Raw genomic sequence first — 26123 nt, 5'->3', positions numbered from 1 at the left:
CTAAACGTGCAATTTTTAAGTTTGCGGACGTAGGTGACACCACCGCTTATGTTTAAGGACTGGACATATATATTTTACTCTTTAAAAGTACTAAATGAGATTTTTTTGTGATGTAGTCATTCTAAAATTCTTAATTAATAAATATCGTGCTGCACTCATGTTCTTTTTCATGTTTTGCTATAAGTATGAAATTTCAAATCAATAAAAAGATTTGTATACGGTTTGAAGTCTCAATTCCCACAACATGAAGAATGGATAGGTTCTTAAGGTGGTCCACAATGTTAAATGCAGATATTCCCTCTGTCCCAAAAAAAACTCAACTTCTAGAGTTTGAATTTTGTTCCAAAAAAACAAACTTCTACCATCCTACGTACCCTCAGCACGTAAAACGAGAAGTTTTATTATTTTAATATCCTTTACTTACCTATCACTTTTATTACTTTTTTTTCAATGATTAAGTGCATTATAGTCATTCTCACTCTCACTCTTCACTAATTCTACCTTAGAATGCTAGGAATTGCTTTTTTTTTAGGACGGAGGAGTATATTGTCTTGGTAATACTATCTAGGGGTCTAATCAATAGTCAAATATTTCTAGTTAACGTGGTCTCATGAGAGTTTCCATAAAAATGTTCAATTAGTATAGTTATATATTACTTCACCAAACAATTGACATCAAAATTGGCAAAACGTATACATGAGAAATTTCATTACCAAACAGATCTCTATGTTTATTTACAAAAACTTTTGAGATATCTGATCCTAGTACCAAGTGTGGAATGCCAACTTAAACATCAAAATTGAATGCAAATGTGGTATAAATTAAAAGACACTTTCAGCAGCACAAACACATTCCTATGGAAAAGAATGATCGCCCAAGAAGCTAACGACCACACAAAACTATGCACACGGTTTGATCGAGGAAACAGAGCAACTATGAATCATCACAACATATTCTTCTCTCTTGTCAAGATCTTCCCTGTTCAAATCTGGCGTAGTATCAAAGGTGACGAAGCTTGGGAGGGAGAAGATCGATGTCAGTGAGCTAGCATTGTCCCCATTCTTGCGACACGAGGACGAAGCCATGGCCGGCCAGCATCTGCTCCCTCAGGTTCTTGATCGCCTCGTACCTCTCGGCGTCCTCCTCGTCCAGATCCTTGCTCCTCTCGCTGCACCCTCCGTCGTCCCACCGGTCCTCCTCGCCGGCGCCTTCCTGCGATCGCCGGTCGATGGCGGCGGCGTTCTTGGACCTCGCCGTCGTCGTCATGTCCTTGGAAGCCGTGGTGTAGCTCCAGCTGTAGTCCTTGCTGTTCCCGTCCACGTTCAGCTCGATGGAGTGCATCTCGCTGCCGTCTGAATCTTCGGCGACGCACTCGCCGCGGCCACCGCCGTCGTCTTCTTCGTCGCCGTCGTTGTCGTCTTCGTGATCTCCGTTCTTGTTTACGGCAACAAGAATGGACTGAAACTGATGGCCGTCGGGTCGGCGGCGGTGGTGGTCGTCTGCGTCAAGCGGCGGTGGTTCTTCTTGCTGCTGCCGATCCTTCTTGCTCCCGAGGAAGGCCTCGAGCTCGTCGCGCAGCTGCTCGACGACGGCGTTCTTCTCCTCGAACTGGAGCCGCGCCTCGAGCAGCTTCATCTGGACCCTCTCCTCGCGGAGCTCGTCGGCGAGACGCAGCATCTCCCGCTCCTTCTCCAGCTCCTCCTGCGCCCTCTCCGCCTCCCGCCTCATCTCCTCCACCTCCTCCTCGCCTCCCCTGCCGCCGCCGGCGGCGGCGACGAGGCCGCCCCGGACGAGCTCGTCGCACACCTTCTCCAGCCGCTCCCTCGACCGCCTCTCCCTCTCCAGCTCCCTCCGGGACGCCGCCAGCTCCCTCTCCGCGTCGGCCAGCGCCCTCCCGAGCTTGGCGTTCACCCTCTCGGCGCGCCGCCGCGACCTCCGCTCGCCGTCGAGCTCCGCCGCCGCCACGCGCACCGCCGCCGCGGCCTTCTCCCTCTGCCGGCGCCCCCACTCCCGCGCGTCCTCGGCGAGCCGCGCCCTCGCCCGCGCCGCCTCGTCGCCGCGCCGCCGGTCCTCCTTGGCGAGCCGCCGCGCGTGGGCGCGCGCCAGGTCGAGCTCGGCGCGCAGCGCGGAGAGCAGCGACGACGCCGTCGACGGGTTCAGGGCGCCGTCGCCGGGGCCCCAGATGCCGGCGAGAGCCTTGACGAGCTCCTTGGACGTGGCCAGGCTGCTGCACACCTCCTTCAGGTGTGGCGCCATTGTTTCTCCCCCTCTGCATGGTGAAGCGCAGTCTTGAGATCGCCATGCGTGCACCTGAAAAAAACACGCAGGGAGAGAATTTGAAATCGAATATGTCATCTTCCTCAAGAGCTTTCTGTCGTGTTTTTCTCCTTCTCAATACATTCAGGCGAAAAAAATAAAATATTTTGAAGCTTTTTCACAGTACAAACTGATCAATGAGGGTTGCCGGCACTTGCAAGAAACCAGTACTCTGAAGAAGTACACAGTAATCAGTTATGTTTATCTGAATCGCTTATTATCAACTAACAAAACTTATGGTTAAACTTTGATATACATGTTTTTATAGCTATTTAAAAATAAATACTGTAAAAAAAACTTCGATTGAAAAGCTACAAAATCAACTACAAAGTTAAGTCTTAAATTTTTGCTTATAAACATAAAAGAAACGTTAGGACTGCCAATCTCTCGACATTAATCGAATAAGTCCTAACCCAGTACTCCCTATGTTTTATATTATAAGTTGTTTGACATTTTTCTTAGTCAAAGTTTTAAAAGTTGAATAAAATTGTAGAAAAATATACTGATGTTTTCGATACAAAACAAATGTTTTACCAAAATATATTAAATGTTAAACTTAATGAAACTAATTTAGTGTTATAGATGTTGCTATTTTTTTAACTTAGGTGGTGTTCGAAACTCATGTAGATGAAGATGAAGATTAAGAGTTTTAATTATTACAAACTTGAAAAATATATTTATCTAATATTTTAGAACAACTTACATATAGAAAGTTTTCACATGAGACACAATGTTTAGCGGTTTGAAAAGCATGCTACGTATATCCAAATTTTCATCCAACTTTTGTTGGAGAAAAGAACGGGGCCTTAGTCAAACTTAAAAAACTTTAACTAAGAAAAAGTCAAACAACTTATAATATAAAATGGAAGGACTAGTAATTTAAAGTTAGACTAGGTGTGTGACAAAACGGTTACACGTAAATTTTAACATGTAACAGTTCAATTCGTACTTATAAAAAAGAGTAAAATGCACCAACGATCCTTAAACTTGTTATTAAGTTTCATTTAGGTTCACGAATTTACAAGGCGCACAGAAGTACTTAAACTTGGTTTATTGTATCATCCCGATCCAAAGACTTGTTTGACCGTGGTCTTGCCTATGTGGCACACCATGTGAATGATGACATGGCTTTTTTTTCCTTTCCCCCTTTTCTTTTTCATCCTCTTCTTTTATCTTCTTCCTCCGCTAGAGCCACCTCGAGCTCCTCCACGCCAACCGCCACCGACGCCAAGTGTCACTGCTGTAAGAGGAAGAGGCTAAAGGGCATGATGCCTAATTGGTGGTGGATTGGAGGGGCGAAGTTGCGGCCGGGACGCAGAGCGCAGCGGCAAAGCCATCTATGGTGGCGGCTTAGCACGATGGTAGCTAGGGTGTCAGCAATGCACGGCCAGAGATCGGCGGTGGGCGGCGGAGACTGTGCTCGTGGTGGAGGTAGGGTTACGGTGGTGGATTGGGGGAGCGGAGCGGCGACCAGGGTAGCCCTCAGAGCAGTGGTGCCGGCGGTGTGAGTGGAGCAGCGCGGTGGCACCCAGCCGAAAGACGGTGGCAAGAGGGAGCGGCACGGAGGACGCAATAGAGGGTACGACAAGCTCGGGGAGTTGGGGAAAATGGTGGAGGGGAGCATGGGGGTGGACCTTATATGCTTGGGAGGTTGGAATCGTGCCCGAGGCAAGCAGATTTGAAGCAGGAGGAGAAGGCGGCAACGTCGGCTCGGGCGGCTCGGCTCAGCTGCCGGTTTGCATAGGGAAGTAGGGAGGTGGGCGACAACCGCGTCCCCCGCACGTGTGGATGAGACGGGAAGGCGCGAGGACAATGGCGTCGTGGGGAGCGACATGCGCATGAGGGGTGGCCATGGCGGTTGCCGATCGGAGGAGAAAGAAAGCCTTGACAGGTGGGCCTCGGCCCCACCTATCGGCGCCTCGGCCGTAGAAGCAAGAGGAGGGAGGCAAATTGGAGAAAAAAAGGAGAAGAAGGGAGAAAAAATAAAAAAATATTCCATATCGTCATCCACGTGGTATGCCATGTTGATAAAACCATGGTCAAACAAGACTTTGGACCGAGATGTGTTAGAATAGGTGTGAATAGGTGTCGAATATACTAGTCCTATTTGGTTACAGTTGGACTTGGAGTTGTAATAGATGTTAGGGGGTGGAGTTAGAGTCAAACTCTGTAACCCGGCATCTCTCTTAAATAGAGAGGGGGGCACCACAATGTAACTATGTCGACTACAATGTAGCGTAGACACGCAGGGAGATGATGGCGGCGTGCAATGGACTCATAGTGGCTAGGTGCTATGTTGGTTGGGGAGGAGCGCCCATAATTAGAGCCCCGGGGATGTAGGCTTCGGCTGAACCTCGTTAACAAATATCGTGTGTTCTTGTGTCGTCATCTGGTATGTCTTGGGTGATCAACGACTGAAGCGATCGGGAAGGTTAGTCGTCGTTCCACTATATCGACTAACTTTTATAACAAGTGGTATCAGAGCAGAAGGTTTCAGTATTGGATCAAGAAGACATGTGGAGAAGGAAACACGAGGTGGGATCGCACAACGACAGGAGATCGTCAGTCGTGGCGATGAGATCGATGGTGACAACAAGGACGTTGCGGAGGCGACGACCTCACTCGCGATCAGACCGACAATGGCGGAGCGTGACCAGAAGACGAGGCCGGGCGTGGCCGAAGGCGTTCGGAGAGATCGGAGGGGTAGTGCCATGGACGGCGCGCCTGACGCACACGGCGAACACGGATCCGCAGCGGCAGGGAGGCCACTGACGGAAGGGCAAAACCGGCTAGCGTGGCGCGGCGCGGCGGACGTGCAGGGCCGATGACGATAAGATCGTGGACGGTGAACACGAGGGTTGCAACTGCGGTGCGTGCGAGGGCACAGACGGCATGTATTGAGTACGTGCTATACACGCACACATGCACATATTGTCATCGGGAGAGCATAATCACCACGGTACGGATGCAAAGATGTAGAAGAGAAAGCGGAGAGGTTGGGTATGAAGTTGAACTTGACTCGGAGATGGGTTCACGATGCAAGGAGGATTCGACCACGGCTTAAGGAGTTCATCTCAGATCAGACTTACACATGTGGGTCGAGTCGGATCGATGAGGCCAGAATCTGTGTCACCTTGAAACGTGAGGACCAATACCGAGAAGACTTAACAACAACAGGAAGACTCAAGCTTTGGAAGACACATCTCGGCAGGGGTGTACTGCAGCTTGTGTTCGACAGGTCAGAGGCGGCAGTGATCCGACGGTTTCGGTAGCAGTCGCCGGCATGCACCCAGGCGTGCGCGCGATGGCTCCTGGGAAGAAGCAGGAGGCAGCAGCATCAGGGGTTGTGTGGCTCAGAGGAGCTGGCCAAGCGGCGACGGATTGTCTCGAGGCTCGAGTGTCACGTGCACTTGGATCTGGTCAATAAGGCAAGTTTGTTGGTGGTTCTATTCTGGCTCGAGGCGAGAGACAGACCGAGCAATTTACTTAGCTGCAAGCAGTAAGGAATTGGTGGTGCAATAATTAAGCTAATGCATGGACAATATGGATACGTGGTAGATTAATTGCATACATGTGTATGTGTATGCATGATGGTCAACAGGCCCAGGATTGGATGCACTGCACAAGGTGTGGCACTACTAAGGGATGGTCACGTGGAAAGCAAGCAAGATGCAGTATTTGTGCAGTGGTGTCACAGGCCATTGAGCAATGCATGGAGATCAAAGCAAGCAACGGACTTCATCAGGGGAGAATTGATATATCCATACAATGGACGAGATGGCATGAGCTAACTCGGTTGCGTTGGCATGGATAGGAGATCATATTTACCTGGAGTCCAGAACTTGATGATTGGTGCAAAGCGTTGGTTTGGCGGCGTGGCTCACAGGCACAAGACGGGAGGCATGGTGCAGCTTTGTGGTGATCAAGGTGATGTAGTTAGTATACGGCTAGGGAGAAGGTGCGCGAGGTATGCATATATGACGGTTAAACTGGACCAGTAGGGTGGTCGGACCAACGAACTGGTTAGACTGCGGAGTTTGGACGGTTAGACCGGGTTCAATATGGACGTGTGGTTCATTGCAAGAACTTGTTAACGGATCCAGAAGAAGGACAAGAAGGTTCTACAGATGGATAGTTTGCAAGTGCGAAGGGCGAGTAGACTGTCGGCAACAGGCTAGTCAGGTCACATATGGAATTATCTGACGGAAATGTGATATATCTGGGACTCGACAAGGGGTTGAGATATATGGAGTTATGCCAGAGGTGAAGAAAAAGTCCGGGCAACAACGGGTCAAATATCGTTGATGGGGTCGACGATACTGTTTGGCAGTACATGATATATCCAAGATATGCAGGTTGGCATGATGGGGATATATGAAATCTGCGTCACTGAAGAGGAAAAGCAAGCGCTATGGTGTTAATTTCTTCAAGTGATTCAAGGCAACGATGAATTTTCTCAAAGTATCATAGGTTCAGTCTACAGATGCGGGAAAGCGAGAATGTTGGATTTATTAGATTGGTTCATAAGACAACAAGGAAGAAAGGGTTATCTTCAAGTCTGGTAAGTTTGATTTATCTATTTGGTGATGATGCAGGTTATCTGGACATGGATTAGATCAAGTCAAATTTAAGATGGAAGATGGAGGTGAACATGGTCTTCAGAGAGTCTATGATGTGACAGCTAGGAAGAAATCCAATTTCGCTTGGCAAGACGACTGAGATGATAGGTGAAAAGGTGGAGCACTGTTGCAGGTGGAATTAAGAGGAAGAAATTACAGGGATAGCGGAGTCTCTTGAAGACGATGGGTCTGGCGTAGACTCGTCGGGCGGCTTGCGGTGAAGCTGCAAAGAAGACAACCCAAGTCTAGAGGACAGGTGGATCGGCATGGTGATTCTACTACTTCTGGGTGGCGTATATTCGCCAAGGTGGAGTTTGTTAAAATAGGTGTCGAATATACTAGTCCTATTTGGTTACAGTTGGACTTGGAGTTGTAATAGATGTTAGGGGGTGGAGTTAGAGTCGAACTCTGTAACCCGGTATCTCTCTTAAATAGAGAGGGGGGCACCACAATGTAACTATGGCGACTACAATGTAGCGTAGACATGCAGGGAGATGATGGCGGCGTACCATGGACTCATAGTGACTAGGTGCTATGTTGGTTGCGGAGGAGCGCCCATAATCAGAGCTTCGGGGATGTAGGCTTCGGCTGAACCTCGTTAACAAATATCGTGTGTTCTTGTGTCGTCATCTGGCATGTCTTGGGTGATCAACGACTGAAGCGATCGGGAAGGTTAGTCGTCGTTTCACTATATCGACTAACTTTTATAACAGGATGATATATTAAACCAAGTTTAGAGATTTTGATGCGCGTTTTGTAAGTTCGTATATCTAAGTGAAACTTTGAATCCCTAGCGTGTTTTACTCTATAAAAAAACACGAAGTTTTTCCCGTATCAAATCCTAGAGGGGTGCAGTAGAGCAGTGATGAATCGATCAGACACAAGGGACGGTATGATTAGAGCAGTGATGAATCGATCAGACAAAAGGGACGGTATGATTAGAGCAGTGATGAATCGATCAGACAAAAGGGACGGTATGATTAGATGCTGTTGACAGACACACAGTAGGAGCTGAGGCTGTCTCTGGGCCAACATGACATGGCCCTGTTCTTCTACAACTGCCGCCTCAATTGAAAAACAAGTTGCAACTAACTTTGACAAACAGCCCGAATCTTCCATCTCAAGGTCTCTCAACAGGATGGCTCCAATTTCCAGCTTGAATTTGACTAGTTTACTCCGCCGCTCGCATAATAAATCTAAAGAATCAGCAACCGATCTACTATGACAAATGCCTCGCCTAACTGCATGCGTTATCAGGTGAATAAACTACTACTAGGTGTTCTTGTACCGGCCATAGCTCGTAGCTTGTGGAAGAGATGGACAATGATGCATGTGCCAATGAGAATGCATTCTTTGAAATGAGTGATGTTTTTCTTTGACAGAATTTACAACCTATCAGTTTTCAAAAAAGAATTTGCAACCTATAATAATCAGGCACCGAATCGCTCTGTTCTGTTCTGTTTTTGTGCAGAGATAAGCAGCACATGAGATGCTGACAACTAAAAATAATTTCCAAATAATTTGCCAATGATGCATGCTGACAAACTTAATGAGGATGGTCAAGATTCTTGCTCGAAATAATTTCTAAATGGAGAAGTTAGAGAAAAAAATGATACTCTAAATAGAGTTCTGTGCAAATGAGGAAAATTCAGAGTTAATTACCTCCATTGTGCTGCCATTGCTGAGCATGTCTGGAAACCAGTGGCCATGGCCGTTGTGCCAGCTTCTCTGTCCATCAGCCTCCGATGCCTTGCTCCTTGTTCTTGATCTCTTTGAGAACTATTGCAACGAAAACGAGGACGAGCTCGATTAGAGAAACAAATGGATCAGGAGGATTAATTAGTGGAACAAACGATCGCGCGCACTCACCTCCACCGACACGCATCGCCGGTGAGCCGAGCTCCGGCGAGCGGCATCTTCGTCGTCGGGCGAGCTCAGCTGCCGGAGCGCGCCGACGAGCTTCCTGGCCGACGCCGCCGAGCGCGTGCCGTCGTCCGCGGCAGCGGCGGCGGCGCCACCGTGGCAGCGCCTGCCGTTCCACGACGACTCCGACATCTTCCTGCTCGACCACGGCGACAACACGACGCCGCCGCCGCCGCCCACGCCTCTCCGGCCGAGCACCACCACCCCTCGCTTCTTCAGCCTCAGCTTCCTCAGCGGGTCCGACGCGCCGGACGACGACAGCGCGCACCGCTTCCGGATCTTGGTCGCGACGACCACCTCACCGTCTCTGTCCACCACCACCGCGCCGCGCCTCAGCATCGCGGTGGCCGCCTCAACGCCGCCGCCGCCGCCGCCGCCGCTCCTCCTCCTCCTCCTTCTTGGCAAGAACAACACGAGCAGCAGCAACAATGTGAGCTCTTGTATGGACAGTCACAGTGGCGACAGTGACGACACATCAAAAGAATCGCTACTTCTTGGATTTGCATTGGGATTTGGGAATTGCTTTTGGCCAACATGGACAGCAGCAAGATCGATCAATGATGGGTGTTTGTGTGGAATGGGATGGAATCAGCAACAACTGCTGCTTCGGGCACGGCTTTGGATGAATCTTGCGGACATCGAACTGATCAAAGGGAGAAAGCAAAAGGAGGAAGAAGATGGGCAGCTTTAGTGGAAGGAATAAGAAGCAGCATCAAGAATCCCAGCAAAAGCAAGCTTACGATGTGACCCCCTCACATCTCTTCAAGAAGAGAAAACACTTAAAGAATGAGAAGCAGCATCTCTCATGATCTCCTTTGATACAGAGAAAGATCCTCACGATTCACAAATCTATGGGAACTGATGCACCAAAATATCCTTCAAATTGTTAATCGATCAGCACACCAAGAACTGGAGGTACAGTGTTGAAGGAAACCGAGGATTTATGCTCGTATCCGGCGAAAGATCGCTGGGTTTCTTTACAGTACGAACAGAGCAGAGAAGATCACTGTAGGACCACAAGTTCAAATGGGGTTCAAACTGTCCAAATCAACGAGAGGGAAAGGGAGGAGTAAAAAAGGGCAGCCATGAAAACAAATCTACATGGAATGTTGTGCCAGGAACTGCAGAAGTATACGCCAGTATGACCAAAACAAACAAACAAATCATACAAAATGCGCAGAACAATGCCGAATTCAACGAAAGAAGAACAGGTTACTTAAACTAACTCACCCATTAAAGCCCAGAAGCAGAGCTGCAGGAGTAATCAAGCTAGATCGCCAAACTCCGCTGATCGTCGCAGAACTAGAATCAGTTCTTGCGCGCCATGATTGGGGGACTCATTTTTTGCAGTTTGTGATCGAGAGGGCACACGAGTGCGTGCGTGCTGGGGTTGAAGCAAATGAGGGGGACAAGATGATGGGTGAGTATATGGGTTGTGGGGGATGTGAAATTGACAAATTGGTGTCCCTTTGCTGCAGAATGAGCTGTCTGTCCGTCCGTTGCATATGATTGGAGATTTGGGTATGCAGTGTTCGGTTCTGTGTGCGTGAGAGCATATATATGTTCTTCAGTTAAAGAGGGAGAGGAGAGGATCACAAAATTCCAAATTGGACAGATGCTTGAGGCGGCTTAATCAGGTTTGGGAGATCAATCAGAGATGAAAATTTTCGTTGCATACTTTAAGTAAGGGTGGGTACAACTGTACATATTCAATGGACGTCAGATTGCTAACGACTGGATATCAGATAGTCAGCAATTATAACGTCAGATGTGGTTAAATTTTCTCCCTCAGTTTGTACACCGAAAGCAATAGTTTGCCCGCGGGAAAGATTTTGCTTAAGTGTGTGTTAAAGAACGAGTGTTTAGCGTGTACGTGACAGTTTAATTCTTTTTTTTTTCGTTTATATTAGCTGACGCACTAGCAAAGAATGAGTATTTATGCATCCAAATAGGCAGACGTATAGGTTCAGGTTAAATGGCACTGATAAAATGGGGTAACAGCGTTGAAAACACGGGGGGCTTGATCATTGCTTCCCTAACAATCCAAACTAGGAGCTCTTGTAGGGTGGTAAACTAGTAATCTAGTCTATATAACTTAGGAGAGTATAGGAGTTGGTTTCTAGGTGATTCGGCCAATGTAGCAGACGACAACCAGCCACAGCCAGCCTAATTACCTAACCTTTGAGACGATCGACGGCCGGCCAAGTTGAGCCATCCGACATTAGCAGCTGCGTTAATCCTCAGGCACCACCAGGAAGAAACTAAACAACCCAAAAAAACATAGTAGTACTAGCCGGCGACGCAACGCACATGGGGAAGAAGTTGTTTTTTTTTTTTGGAAAGAAGGAAGGATAGGAGGAGCAGCGAGATCAGGCCGGCATGTGGTCGCAGATCTCAAGGAGATCGGAGAAAACTCCCCCCACAAAAGCAGAGTAGAGCAGAGCAAGACATTCACCGAGCACCACACAGCCCACCTCGATGGACCTCGATCGAGTCGTGCACGCCACGCGCCCCCGCGCTCGCTCAACCGATCGAGAGCAGCGGAAGCCAGCCGCCTCGGCGAACGCGGACGCGGACGCGGGCGCTGCTGCCGCGCGCGACATGCCGATCGACGTCGCGCACGTCGGGGGGAGCGGGAGGACCAGCGGCGCCGCGGGGGGCATGGCGGCATGGGGTGATGTGGGGGTGGAAGGTTCAGCTCAGATCGTAGCACTGTAGCAGCTTGTGGCAGGGTTGCCGCGTGCATGGCACTTGGCAGCATGGCTGCATGGACGGATGGATGGATGCAGACAAACAGTAGGCGGGCGCGTGTACCCGCGACATGGGTGGGACGGGGCCGACTAGCGCGCGGGTGCGGGCTGCGGAGTGGTGTGCGTACGCGTACGCGGCAGCGCGGCGTGTAATGTAACGCCTCCGTCACAACATGGCAACGTGCACGGTCGACCATATCATATCGCTCCACAAATCTGTAATTCTGTATCGTCTCCCGCTGCGCTCTGACACGATGATCTCCGGTCTTAAAAAAAAAAAGAGGGGAAAGAGATTGAGTTTAGTTTTCTTTTGTGCTGGGCTGTGGTACGTGCTGTTGGGCTGGGCTAGAGAGTAAAGAGAGGTTGGGACGTGTCACGCTGCCATGTGCCAAGTTTTGGGGTTCAGTGAGCCCGGTCAGCTAGCAGGTCGACACCTATTTGTTTGATGAGTAGACAAGTTGTGCCCAAACCTAGATTATTGTAACGAGTAGCGAAGGAATTAACAGGAGTATTAAAATACCATGTTTGCATTATTCACATACATCATGGGGTGACTACTGCGCGCATACGCGCCAACTAAATTGCTGGCGCACACGTCAGCTGCCCCACCCCAGCCCTCCCTTATCTTTTTTTTTTCTTTTTGCACTTTTTTTCTGATTTTGGTCTCTCCGGACGCGTTTTTCTTTTTCTTTTTCGCCGTTTCTTTTCCGATTTTTTTTCAATATTTCGCACACCTCTTTACAAATATATAACTTAAAGTTTTTAATTTTGATTTGAAAGTTTTCAAATTTGAGTTGAAAGTTTTTAAATTTTAAGTTAAAAGTTTTATAATTTGACTTGAAAGTTTTCAAATCTGAATTGAAAGTTTTAAATTTGAGTTGAAAGTTTTCAAATCTGAGTTGAAAGTTTTAAATTCGAGTTGAAAGTTTTTGAAATTCTAGTCAAAAGATTTGAATATTCGAGTTGAAATTTTTTTAAATTTAGGTCGAAAGTTTTCAAATTCGGGTTGAATTTTTTTAAATTGGAGATGAAAGTTTTCAAAATTTAACTTAAAAGTTCAAAATTCGACTTAAAAGTTTTCAAAATTTACATTGAAAGTTGTAGATTTTCAATTTTTTTGTGCTGAGAAAAAAAAAAGAAAGGTTAGCTTAATATACCATAATTATCGATAACTAATTACGTATACGATTTTTTCTTCAAGTCCTGCGCAGGGAAAAAATCGGAGTCCTGCGTACTTCGTTGCGGAAAAAAAGAAAAAGGAGATTGTAGTTAGTGGGCCGCGCACGAGGATATGGGCCGAAAACGCTCGCGACTTAGCTAGCTAGCGCGTCTGCGCGCGATAGGAATCTCGCATACATGGGCACAAGATCTGGTTGTTGGTAATTAACCTGGTCCAAGAAGAACAACTGGTGACAAATGTGTGGAAATATGGTCAATATGGAATGCGACGAATTCTATACGCCATCGAGAAATTCTGAAGAGTATCACCGCGACCGTTCAATGGGCATCATTTGGAGATTAATGTCATGGAGAGAATGTTGCAGAAAATGGAGCTATAAACTTCTAACTCATAATAACGCTGTAAATATTAATGTCGATGGTGCCTTTGTCGAAGATGGTCATTTTGGAGCTTCATTACGGCCATTAGAGATGATCGGGGCATGTTCAGAATATATAACAAATGGCTGCTAGTATCGTCTGCTATTGCTGAGGCTATAGCAGTTTGAGATGGTGTTCATATGGCATGCGAGCATGGGTTTGACAAGGTGATCTATTGAATTTTTTTTCTCATTCCCATCGGACAGACGTATATTCAGCATATATTCATTCCTGGGTGAAGTATAGAACTTGTTTAATTGTTTCGATATTGATTACAGTTGCTACTCTTGCAAATATATGGCAGCACATAAATGTGTGCTGAATATGTATTCGGGGCTAGAGTCTAGATATGGGCGCTGGTAGCAACAAACAACGAATGTGTGATTGCCTAGTCTAAGATCCTACTTAATTCGACTGAGAATGAAGCTCCTAATTCCAAAAAGAAAGAAAGAAAAAACTATGATTACTCACATATAACCAGGGGCAGATCCAGAAACAAAAAATTAGGGGGCTCAATTACACAGTTTCTTCAACCTCCAGCCATCTAGGAACCTTTAGTTTATCATTCATGGTGAAAAAATTGAAGGGGTGCTCCGGAGGGTATCCATGGGTCTTGTGGGTGTAGGGGGACTCGAGTCCCCCCGCACCCACGTTGGATCCGCCCCTGCATATAACTGTAAGGGAAACTAATTGATGAATGCTCACGAGTGACCAAGGTAGCAAACATCTTATCTCATATATTTAGGCTTCGTTCGTAACGCCCAGAGTTTGGCATGTAAAACGAGACAAATATTAGTGTATTAATTAATCATACACCAGAAAGATGGCTTTATTTGGTTTTTATTCAAAAAACTTCTATATAGAAATTCTTTCAGTAAAACGCAATGCTTAGCTGTTTGGGGAGTGTGCTCACGGAAAACGATGGAAGTAACCCAGTCAAGAATCTGATCTAAATGTAGGCTTAGTCTTTATCCCATCCATTGGATCTCTAGATTAATTTCCCACCATTGCTGCTTCACATCAGTTCCTTCAAGCCACCACGCACTTGATGAGCACCACTCCCCCTCCCTCCTACTAGCCTCAACGCCAGCCGCTAGCGAGCCCCGCCACTCCTCCTACCCCCATGTTCCTCCTTTCTAGCGAGATGTCGATAAGCTCGGGAACCCCTTGATCTTCATCTTTCCCGTCATGTCACTTCCCCTACATATTTTCATCCTCCATGGAAAGGTGCCGACGAGCCTAGATCCCTTATTTTTTCTACCTCTAGAGACATCAATGTCCTCATCTTCCTCCTCGCTGATGAGCCCCTTGCCTCATCCCAGGGACATTGACAAATGGCATGCACCTCCTTGTTCCTTGGATACAGACATGATGGTGAGCTCCACACAAGTTATGGGTAGAAAACTTTTGAAATTTTGAGTAGAAGAACTTTGATTCGAAAGTTCAAGGGTTTGATATAAAGTTTTTGAGTTTTGAGATAATAGTCTTAGGTTCTTAATTAGAAGTGTTGCGACCAAAATAATACTCTTTCCATTCTAAATATAACAATTTGTAGCATTTAAAATTTGTCCTAAAGTATAACAAATTCTCCACCTATATTCTCTTCTCAATCAATCACAACCTTATTCCATTCAAGTCGACATGCTTTTTTAATACCCGTGTCCAACCTATAACGTGTATTTTGAGATGAAGGTATTACTCCATAGGCTTCCTGCTTTGGTCCATGGAACCCGCAGCCAAATGCTTAGCTTAAATAAACGTGCTAGATATTGGACTAGTCCATGATTAGCATGTTATACAGAAGCCTAGTTGCCTAGTTTTTGAACTCAAAACTTAGGTTTTGGTTTTCCGGAATAAGTTTACTTTAGTCTCTCAATTTGTCGCCAAGTCTGAATTTCTTCCCTAAACTGAAATAACAGGTATAGTCCATCCCACAACTCACAATATCGTGTCAACTTTGGTCTCTTGGCAATATAGTGGCCAGTTTTGGCTGACGTGGCGAGTGGGCCCCACATGTCAGGGCCATCTATTCTTCCTCCAACCTCCCCTCTATCTCCATATCCGATTCTTCTCTCTTCCTTTGAGTGTGCTAGGCGATATAGGAGAGGAATAGGAGCGACAAGGGGCGTCGGTGCTCAAGTGGATGGAAGGCCTCGACGGCAGTAGCGGAGGGTGTTCCCGGGCATGGCTCACATGAGTAGAGCAGCAACCGGTAAAGGGAGTACGGGAGATGACTGGAATGGCGATGGAAAGAGCTCAGCTCTAGTAGCAAAGTGGAATGGCGGTGGTAGCCTGTGACAGTGGCTATAAGAGAGGGGAGATAGGAAAATTAGATTCGGTGGGTTGAGGCAGTGATGTGGTGAGAGGAGAAAGGAAGAGGGTTACCGGTAGAGGAGATTGCCTGGCAATAGGGATTGGCTGGACATGGTAGACAGAGGAGAGCTCAAAGAGATTGATGCATAGTGGGGAGAAGGGATGTGATGATGATGAACCGTAGCAGCAGCGGTGCCTACGGGGAGGAAGGAGCAGAGAAGGTTGCTTGGTCGGCTAAGCTGAGCGCTCGTGCTCAGCTGTGCGTTAGAGCTATGCCCGTCGCTCATGCTCGCCGCCACGTCGTCGCTTCCGCCCCTTCCCCCGATAGCGATGGGGAATGGAGGAGAGAGAGGGGAGATGGGGAATCGCTGAATCAGAGATGGGGAATGGAGGAGAGAGAGGGGATGTAGGCCGCTGTAGTAGTGGTAGCACCGAAGTTATCTTCATCGTCACCGCCGCCGCCACCACCACCAAACCAGCCCTGCCTCCGCTGGAGAAGGGAGAGAAGGAGATGGACACATAGCTACGGAGGTGGCGCACGCGGACAGCGAGGATGGGCCTTTCGCAGCTGACACAAAGGGGATGATGGCCACCCTCATAACCGCCGGCGGCTCCAACACGGGGATTCAATTCGCTGTTCGCGTGCTCCTCTGCTCTGCTCACCTTGCTTTGCTTGCAACACCGCTGCACCAAGCTACAACCACTTGCTCGCTACCAAGTTCACTTTAGGAGAGAGAAGAGTTGGCTGCTAATATATGGGGTCCAAGTGCGCTCCCCACGTCAGCCAAAACTAGTCACTGTACTATCAAGGGATCAAAGTTAACACGGTATTGTAAGTTGGGGGGTGTGTTATACCTAGTATTCGGTTCAGGGATGAATTTCAGACTTGGCGACAAATTTGAGGGACCTAAAGTGAACTTATTCCTGGTTTTCCTTCCCGAACATCCTTCCTGATGCAACTCTGGATAGCCCAGGGATCAACAACGGTTGGGCCAAGCCAGGCCTACTCCATAAACAGCCCAGGCCCATCACTACAACAACCAGCCCACAACTGTTCGTATCGCTGTCAGTCTGTCACTCACCGAAAAACAGAAAAACTGATTGGAATGATAACTGCGGCTATTCCCGAGCTTTCTCAATTTTTACCAAAGTTTATCAAACCCACCGAATCTCGTTGAACTTTTTACCCATTTAGCGTACCCATCGATTAGGTCGATAACCACGAAACCGGAGGAAGGTTTTCGTCGGTTTTGGATCAATCCTTTTATTGCAAATAAAAACGCAAAGATGCATGTAATGATGCAGGCACCAACCAAAACTGTTGACAAAGCGATCGATCGATCGACAATCGACAGGCACCACCTGTCGTTCTCAGGGACGAAAAGAGGCCGAAAAGCTCAGCGGCGAAATCGACCGCGAATCTAAACATTCTCTAGCGGCAAACTGAGACATGCCTTGGGTGCTCCCATGTGCAGGTGACAAAAGAAAATTAAGAGCAGAGCAGGAGCTTTGATCAGTAGCCCACATGCATAGATCCATCAAGCGAGGAACAGATTCATGGTACCTTCCGTGGATTCATGGCCCCATATATAGAATTCGCTTACAATTTTTCTATATATTTGTCAACAAATTTTCCCCCAAAAATTTGACAGATGTAATTACAGTACAACCGTAATGTAATTACACTGTAACTTGCATGTAATTACACTGTAACTATAATATAACTTGTATGTAACTTTCAAAAATCTCTCCATAACATATTATTTTGGTAAAATAAAGGTTGTGGGAACAATTTTTTTCAGATATGTGTGTACTGTGATTTTTTTCTTCCTCACCAAAACAAATCTTTATAATAGATCTAATAATTTAAAATTACGTGAAACTTACATACAAGTTACACTGTAGTTACATATTAGTTACACTGTAATTACATACAAGTTACAGTGTAATTACACTATGATTGTACTGTAATTATATCTATCAAATTTTTAGGAGAAAATTTATCGACAAATGTATAGGTAGTCCCTTCGCTTAAATTAAAAGCTGCTTCTAAACCTTACAGGATGAACACTCAGAAACAGAGTTAGTTTTCTCTCCGTCTCTAAAAAGAGTGAAAATGAAGCAACACGAAGTTTTTAGACAAGAGAAATGAAAATGGTACGAAGTCTCACATTAGCTAAGAGAAAAGGAAAAGAAAAATAGGATGTAGAGTGAGACCTAGCGCCAAGATCTGAATCCAAGCCTAAGAGTAAGATGTAGAGAGAGATCTAGCTCCATATGCAAAATAAAGCTACTCTCTCCGTTTCTTAATAACGGGTAATTTTGACTTTTTCATTTAAATTTTGATAATTAATTGCCCTTAAATTGTTAGCCCAAAGCGAACAAATATTTTACTTGTATTTAGGGCATACCCTACTTTAATAACATATGGTATCATTTTTATCGTTTGTAAATATTAAAAATAAATTGAGTGATTAAGGTTCGAAAAGAAATAGTGACTTAGTGTCAGTTATTATGAAACGGACTAACGGAGGATACTGCAATGTAAGTCCATCTCTACACCTGAGATGGAAGGAATCTAGGGTGGTGTTTGAATCTCCCGAAGATGAAGATGAGGATGAATATTAAGTGTTTCACGTAAAGCGAGGTGGTAATAACGTGTGATTAATTAAGTTTTAATTATTACAAACTTAAAAAATGGATTAATCTGATTTTTTAGAACAGCTTTCATATAGAAAGTTTTTACACGAAACTCACTGTTTAGCGGTTTAAAAAGTATGCCACCAAAATCTAAAACTTAATCCATCCTTTTTCAGAGGAAACTTAATCCAAAACTAACGCACAAGGCTGACTATCATACATTACCAGTTTAAAAAGGAATCAAATCCTGACTGTTTTAGTTGACGGAGGGAGTATCTGACACAAAAAATCAAATTGGGTAAAAAATCCCATGATTGCCGACTCCAAAATTTCATATCCTCATAGAAATGGAGAGAAATTTTATGTTTTGTCATTGATAACTATCTGATCCTACAAATTGCTATCGATAAACTTAAGTTATACAAAATACCATCTTACAAACACCCCCCCCCCTCCTCATTTTGCAAGACTAATAAAAAAATCATTTGGACAAATGTCATCATACTAATTGCCCAAACTATCCTTAGGAATCTCATAAATAATTGAATAGTAGCTGGCAAAACAACTTTCTATATTCTACAGAGTGGTCTTAACGAAGGCCCTTTCAGGTGGGGGATGGTTTTTTTTATAAAGGGTATGTTTAGATTGTAATTAAAATAAACCTTATCAAATTTTGTTGGTATTGCCAAAATTTTAGCAAGTTGATAATATTGCAAAAATTTTAGCAGGATTTTTTAATGTATTTACTAAAGTTTGGCCATAAACTAAACGTAGACATATTTTTGACAACTATGCCAACAAATGGTATGGTTAAAAATGGACCTAACGGCTGCGATAAAAAAAAGGAAAAGAACATTTGTTCAATCGCATTTACATTTATCGTTTACAATTTGCAGAGTCAGTCACTTGTCGATAAAAAAGGGTAAAATTTCTCAATTTGTAGCCCTGAACTTTCATCAAACTTCTGAAAACTAAATATAACCGTTCACCATTCAACCATCAACTAGATTTAGGGTCCATTTTTATAATGTGATACTTGTGTGGTAATGTTAGTCTTAAATACATTTCACAAAACTACATATATTTTGATAAAACAAATCATAAAACTACAGATTTAACACCACATTTATCATAAAACTATATATTTAAGACATTGTATCATAAAATTACAAATTTAGTGATAAAGTTAAGAAGTACAGAGTTTAGAGTTTAGAATCCATAGCACTATTATTTTTACAAAGTTACAAAATATGTAGTTTTATGATACAATAACTTAAATCCGTAGTTTCGTGTAAATTTTAGTATTAAATCTATAGTTTTGTGATACTCATTCTTCAATCTATAGTTTTATGAAACTATAATAGTTTGATCAATGCGTTGTCTTGTTTCAAAGTTTATTATGGTTTGATTTTAGACGAATTCCAAAGGTACTAAAGTGAACGTCCTTTATTTCCAAGTCCCATTATTTCGCTTATTCGTATACTTATTCGAATCTCTTATTAGCAAATAAAAAATATTTATGAGTAAAACCTATATATTTGTGTCCTTAGCGGCTTAAAAAATGCAAAAAAAAAATCAAATTCAAAATCGAGTTATATAACTTAAATTTTGACTTATAACCATAAGAAAATGGGTTAATTGGATTATGCCATTACAAATTTGCCTATTCAGAAAAATGTCATTATCGTAGCCATGTCATTTGTATTTTACAAAATTAGAACCGTGCCACTTCCATCACATTTTCCATCTATCCCCTTCCTTTTCCGTCTTCTTCCTTCTTTCTCCCATCTTCTTCCCTCCGCCGCTAGCTGCGCCCTTCCTCACCAGTGGCTGTCGCCTCCCCTATTGCCTAGGCATAGCGACAGCGAGAGCTGAACCTGGTCCCGGCCCAACCTCACTGGCTACTGCCGCCTCCCCTATTTCCTAGGCACACCGGCGCTGCGTTGCTGCAAGGGGGTGGATGTAGACAGCGTGAAGCCGGCGGAATCCACTGAGGGAGAGCACAACGGCCCCGGAGCTGCTGCTTGGAAAAGCCAAGGTCCGCCCACTCCCGCACGCGCATGGACTCCTAGAGCCGCTCGTCCTCCACGAGCTACCGCCACCACCAGCTCACACACACCATGGCCGCTAGCATCCGCACCTCCGCTCATCGTAGCACCTCGAACACCAGGTCCTCCCCAAGATCCCAGAACCCTCGGTTGCTCACCCTCTCCTGCATCCTCCGGAGGCTACTCTTGCTGCTGTTGTTGTTGCGATGGCGGCTATAAGTAATGGGGGTGAAAATAGGGTGGGTATTTCCCGCCCGCCCGCCCGGCCACATTATTTCGAGACAAATTCGGATACCCAAGACTTTTCTCGGACATCGGGTCTGAATACGGGTCTTTTTTGGCGGATACGAGATCGGGTTCGGGAACATCGTATCCGACGGATACAGATTATCCGGTAAAAAATCCGGGTATTACCTGGATAATTATACAGATATTACCCATATTATATTTTTGTGAGGCACTTTTTGGTACTATTTATTGGTTCTACTATGATGTATTGTACCATATTTATTTTCTAAGGTCATAATAGCCTAATACAATTGTATTATGGATATATGGAATTGTTAAATGGTTATTGTCTATGTGATATATAAGATTGTTGCTTTGACTTGATATCCAAATAAATATTCGTAACCGATAGTGTACGTATCCATTTTGGTACGTATTCGTTCCGTATTTTGGCCCGACATTACCTGAGTTTATATCTATATTCGATACTACCCATGTCCGGCTCTATTCCGATTATAAAATATGGGTTAGGATATGGGAAGGGTGAGATCCGACTGAACCTGACCTGTTTTCACCCCTAGCAAGGAAGAGGAGGCCTCACCCTGGCTCGAATTAGAGGACGGATCAGTCCACTGCCTCTTGGCTGGCTCGTCGGAGCCGCCATCACCAGCAATCGAAGCACGGGGCTCATCACCGCCTGACGAATCAGAGCAAAACTTCATGGTGCCTGAGGAGGGAAGAAGATGGGAGAAAGAATGAAGAAGATGGAAAAGAAAGGAGATGGATGGAAAACGTGATGGCAGTGGCACGGTTCTAATTTTGTAAAATTTCAGTGGCACGGCTATGAATAAACAAATTGAAATGGTATTTTTCTGAATAAACCAAATTTGCACGAATTCAAATAAACCAAATTTGTAATGGCATGGATCTAATTAACCCTAAGAAAATTAGCCCTTCTGCAATTAAGGAACAGCAACACGCAATTGTAAGATCGAATCAATGGTGCTCCCGACGGAATGTATCAGAACAGGTCTTCCAGAAAGATGCATCATCCCTCCCCCTAAGAAGAAGAAGAAGATGATGAAGATGCATCAGAAGAAGACAATTGCCAGCTGATCCGCACAAAAGCAGCAGAAAGGAGGAAGGCCGGGCCGCCGTCACAAGTCGGCAAAGCTCAGCTCGTACGGCAAACAACAAAGAGAGAATACGTACCTTCCTATCTGGTACGAGTATTTCATGCCAATCGTTAATTATCTGCTAGCTAAACTAAACAATATATTAGCCCCTTCTGACCTACCTAGTACTACTACTACCTCCCTTGCTTTTGATCATCCGTTTAGGATCTCAAGTTATTCACTGACAATATAATAATCCATTCTCTTTCTGTTGTTTTTTTAAAAAAAATTTACGGAGTAAAGACAGAAGGGAAAAAGGGAAGGAGCAGGATTTGGCCTACATTTTGGTGTGATAGGTCTTTGGGTGCATGGTGGCATTGGTCCCTCAAGAACACAGTTGCAGGGCACTATGTGGACTGTACCCTAAGGCACAGCCAGCAAAATGCAGATGGTCACTCTGCACTGTCTGTCTGATGAAGGGCCAATTGAACCTTAGTGGCGAAGGCTTCCAAAAAGTGTACCTGCTGAGATTCCCTTAGGTTTGGCTATGATGAGTTAATGGAATAATCAGGGGTGCACTGGTTCTATCATGAGAATTTGTTAATTTGAATTTTGAGGGAGGGAACTTTACTTTATTTATTTTTGTGATAGATAAACTTACCCAAATCATATAGTTGCGTTCTTTCAGCTGGAAATGGTGTTATGTTTTCTTCTGTGAGGGAGGTGCTCAATGAGTTTTTATCCCTTAAATGACATTTCCTTTTGGCAAATATTGAATAAGAATACATATCCTATATAGGTAACACCTCCTTATATTAAAACTAGCTCAATTCAATACATTAGTTTGTCACAGGTTTACAATTTGCCTCTGACTTTATCACGCTCTATGATATGCCATCAACTTTTATTTAACTTCTACATTTACCATCGTCGTCCGGTTAGTCTCCGTTAGTACTTATATACCCAAATGACCAAAATACCCCTAGGACGAAAACTTTCAAAATTTGGACAAAAATTCCAAAATATCATATTATAAACATAAGATTGTAAATATCCAAAATTTGGCCAAAAATTAAAAGTATGATATTTCAGAATTTTTGTCCAAATTTTGGAGTTTTTTTTATTCCCAAGGGCATTTTAATCATTTGGATAAAATTATAAAATACTAATAGAGGCTAACCGGGCATTGATGTAATTTGTAAAAGTTAAGCAAAAGTCGATGGCTCATTGTATAACATGACAAAGTCGATGGTAAATTCAGATTTATGACAAACTCAATGGCATATAATGGATTCTGTCATCAATGTAACACCAATTATATGCTAGTGTAACTCAATTTTTCAACATACTCCCTCCGTTTCACAATGTAAGTCATTCTATCATTTCTCACATTTATATTGATGTTAAGTATTATATATGGAAGGAGAATGTGTCACGACGAGAGAGTATCACATGCTAGACTAGTGTGGCGCGTGTTATTGGGTGAACATGTCTTATTTGGCATCCCATTTCTATATCTCTTGTGCAATTAGTGGTAGATCCAAAAATTTTCTAGAGCCTAGGCATGGGCGTCATTAAACTCTGAATCTCTGATGGCAAAGAGTGCCTGCTTGAATGTATCAGGCCTACGAGCTCAGCCTAATCTTCAATTCCAGGTTGAAAGACTCAAATTATTCATGAAACTCGATCCGTTGGAACGTAAGAACTTACAAGATTTTCATAGGATTTAGTTCAGTTCTTGTAAAGATCATCCGAAAATCCATGTTGATCCAAAAAGGGCCTTGAAGCTCTTAGTTAATTTCCACATTATTATCTAAAAAAAAAGTTAATTTCCACATTAGAGCTTCAAAAAAATTACTACAGATTGATGCTTTAGGCTTGGTTTAGTTCCCAACTTTTTCTTCAAACTTCCAACTTTTCCATCGCATCAAAACTTTCCTACACATATAAACTTCCAACTTTTTTCTTCAAACTTTCAATTTTAGTCAAACTTCCAATTTCGACGTGAAACTAAACACACCCTCAGTTGAAAGTTTGAACCAGTTGTTTTGAGAACACCCTAATTAAACTTTCTCCATTTAAAACCAAGGGTTTCAACAGAATTGAAAAATTTAGTGGGAAATCATTTAAATCGATATATATGGAAGTAACAATTTCGGGTTGGAGAGGGTGTGCTTCCGCCACTATCATCTGGCACAAACAGTGTTGTAAATAAAACTAGCACTTGCTAAGATTCAGGGGCTATTAATTTTATCACCCAGTCCTCCACTGAAGAACAATGCAATTAAGCTGAATCATACATACATTTCAATATGGCGCCACTGGTGAACATGGAAACAAATAGTCTTTGAATAGCACAAAAGTATCGAACCCAATGACAAGAAACAAAGCAATCACTCAAGGGGAGCAACCTCAATCTAGTACAGTTGCAAGTTGCAAACTCTCTACAAGCACAAGATATTTTTCCCACAAAACATCAAAAGAAACATGCCAATCCATGAATAGCTCAGTACAAACTTTTGCACGAGAGCTAGCCATGCATGCAATGAGACATGCAACCTATAATTGGGACCATGGCACAACTCACAGCCATCATAAACTTTTAGAGATGATGTTGCATTGATGTTGGTGCCACACTTTAGTCATTTTTGCCAATTAAGCATTAGATAGATCCTCCTTTGCTATAGATCACTTTTGCTTTCATCTTTCACCAGCCTTTTGATGTAGTAATAAGTTACTTTTTCCTCTTCCCTGTAATCCTCCTCTCCTCTCCTTTTCTCTCAGTGCCCATAATTCTGCTAGCCAGCTACCATATGCAACTTTTTCCATCCATGTGATGGTGAAGCTTCATGGAAGAAGAAGAAGATAGAAGCCATCACCCCTATATTTACCCATGCAACCCTACAAAACAAACTCCATGCCAAAACACATATATCTCCATTGCATGCATGCAGTACATTGCTAGCCACAGCTATAACCCACTATTGGAGATTATTAGTGCACAATATCATCAACATAATTGTGTGATTTTGTGCCAAGTAAATTGATCTGAGCTGCATTCAATTGGTGGTTCATTGTTCATTTTGGTTTAGAAGATGAAGAAGGCGTCCAGGTTCTTGAAGGGTCTCTTGTCGGCCATCGTGGCGGCGGTGAAGGCGAGGTCGGCGGCGGTGCGCGCCAAGACGAGCGCCGTGAGGACGCGCCTCATCGTCTTGGGCATCCTCCGCAACAAGAAGCTCCTCCTCAGCGCCATCAACAGGAAGATCCACGCCATCGTCAGCAGCGGCGGCGGCGGCGGCAGCAGCCATGGCGAGTACGGCGGCGGCGGCGAGAGCTATGGCGGCGAGCAGCAGCAGCACCTGAGTGGCATCCACCTTGTCGGCGGCGGCGGTTACAGGAAGGCCGCCGTGCTGCATAGCCTGCCGAGCTTCGTGGTGGAGCAGGAGAGGAGTGCCGTCGTGCTGCTCAGCAGCCTGCCGAGCTTCGCCATGGACAGGGACGTCTACGGCGGCGGCGGCGAGGCGGAGGCGGAGGAGGAGCAAGAAGTGGGTGGGAAGCAGCAGCAGCAGCAGTCGGTGATCGAGCTGGCGCGCGGCGCGGCCGCGGCGGAGGCAGGCGGCGGCGCGGAGTTCAGGCTGGAGGACGAAATCGACCACGTCGCCGACGTGTTCATCCGGAGGTTCCACGAGCAGATGAAGCTGCAGAAGCTCGAGTCCTTCAAGAGGCTCTGCGAGATGCTCGACAGGAGCTAATTTAATTTAAACTAAGCCATCGATTTAGTGAGAATTTGCATGGTACTAAGGCAGAGTCTGAGGGCGTAATTAGAATAAGTGACGATGGAACTATATGTATGTACTCATGCTCTTTCGTTTTAGAGGAGAATTGATGTACCAACACGAGTCCTAATGAAGGAATAAGAGATCAGACTACTTTTTTTTTTTTGGGAACGTCAAAATTTCACACAGAACACTTGCTCACATTCTTCTAGGAATTTTTCTCGCGTGCTAAATGGGATTTTAGAACATTTTTAGCCTGATGACAAAAATGATGTCCGAGCTAATGAGCTAGTATTATACAGTCGATCACATCAAAGGATTCTTAAAGATTAGGATTAACTATTCTGCAGAATGATCATGGTTCTAATGATTCCTTTCTGGATGTGTTGGCTGTGATTTTTGTTCTATTCGATGGTGTTTGTAAAAAGGGATATGTAAAAAAGACGCCGTCTGCTTGACCACTCAGTTTACACTACAGAAATCTGGACACTTTAACTGTTAAGGAAAAAGAACTGAATTTGGTCGGTAAAGGGGTTACTCAAACATGCATCCCACCACAAAAAAGTCTTGGCTTGGATAGAAACGCTTTACACAAGAAACATATCCGCACAAAATTTTCGGTGCCTAAGTTTTACAAAATTACAAATCTCATCAACTCTAAACTGAAATATATCTTGATTATTTTGCACTAACGCACACTGAATCAAGAGAGATGGAGGACTGAAAATCTGGCATGCGTCCGTTTCAGAATCGGGCAAATTCCATATGCCAGCAGAATCAATCCACTGATTCCAAA

The 26123-nt window shown here is 44.7% G+C and overlaps 2 protein-coding genes across 5 annotated transcripts; one reads left to right on the top strand and one right to left on the bottom strand.

Annotated features, from left to right (window-relative positions):
- Window positions 1–648: 648 nt before the first annotated feature.
- LOC127764268 (uncharacterized protein At5g41620-like) lies at window positions 649–10617 on the bottom strand. 4 transcript variants are annotated; one of them, XM_052289121.1, is made up of 4 exons: window positions 10089–10617; window positions 8805–9979; window positions 8598–8714; window positions 649–2310 (listed from the first exon to the last, which is right to left on the bottom strand). In XM_052289121.1, exons 2-4 carry the CDS (start codon window positions 9195–9197, stop codon window positions 1045–1047), a joined length of 1776 nt encoding a protein of 591 aa, XP_052145081.1. In that variant the 5' UTR covers window positions 9198–9979; window positions 10089–10617; the 3' UTR covers window positions 649–1044. The 4 variants fall into 4 exon arrangements, with proteins under 4 accessions (XP_052145081.1, XP_052145082.1, XP_052145084.1 ...); XM_052289122.1 differs by having other exon boundaries at window positions 8805–9255; window positions 10089–10616; XM_052289123.1 differs by having other exon boundaries at window positions 650–2310; window positions 8805–9252; window positions 10089–10616.
- Window positions 10618–24155: 13538 nt separating this feature from the next.
- On the top strand, window positions 24156–25961 carry LOC127762774 (uncharacterized). Its single transcript, XM_052287263.1, has one exon. The coding sequence runs from the start codon at window positions 24647–24649 to the stop codon at window positions 25301–25303; it is 657 nt and encodes a 218-aa protein (XP_052143223.1). The 5' UTR covers window positions 24156–24646; the 3' UTR covers window positions 25304–25961.
- Window positions 25962–26123: the final 162 nt, after the last annotated feature.

This window comes from Oryza glaberrima, chromosome 2 (assembly GCF_000147395.1).
Source record: "Oryza glaberrima chromosome 2, OglaRS2, whole genome shotgun sequence".
NCBI classification, from domain to species: domain Eukaryota; kingdom Viridiplantae; phylum Streptophyta; class Magnoliopsida; order Poales; family Poaceae; genus Oryza; species Oryza glaberrima.
Note: the sequence above shows the minus strand (reverse complement) of the source record. Positions and strands in the feature narration are given on the sequence as shown.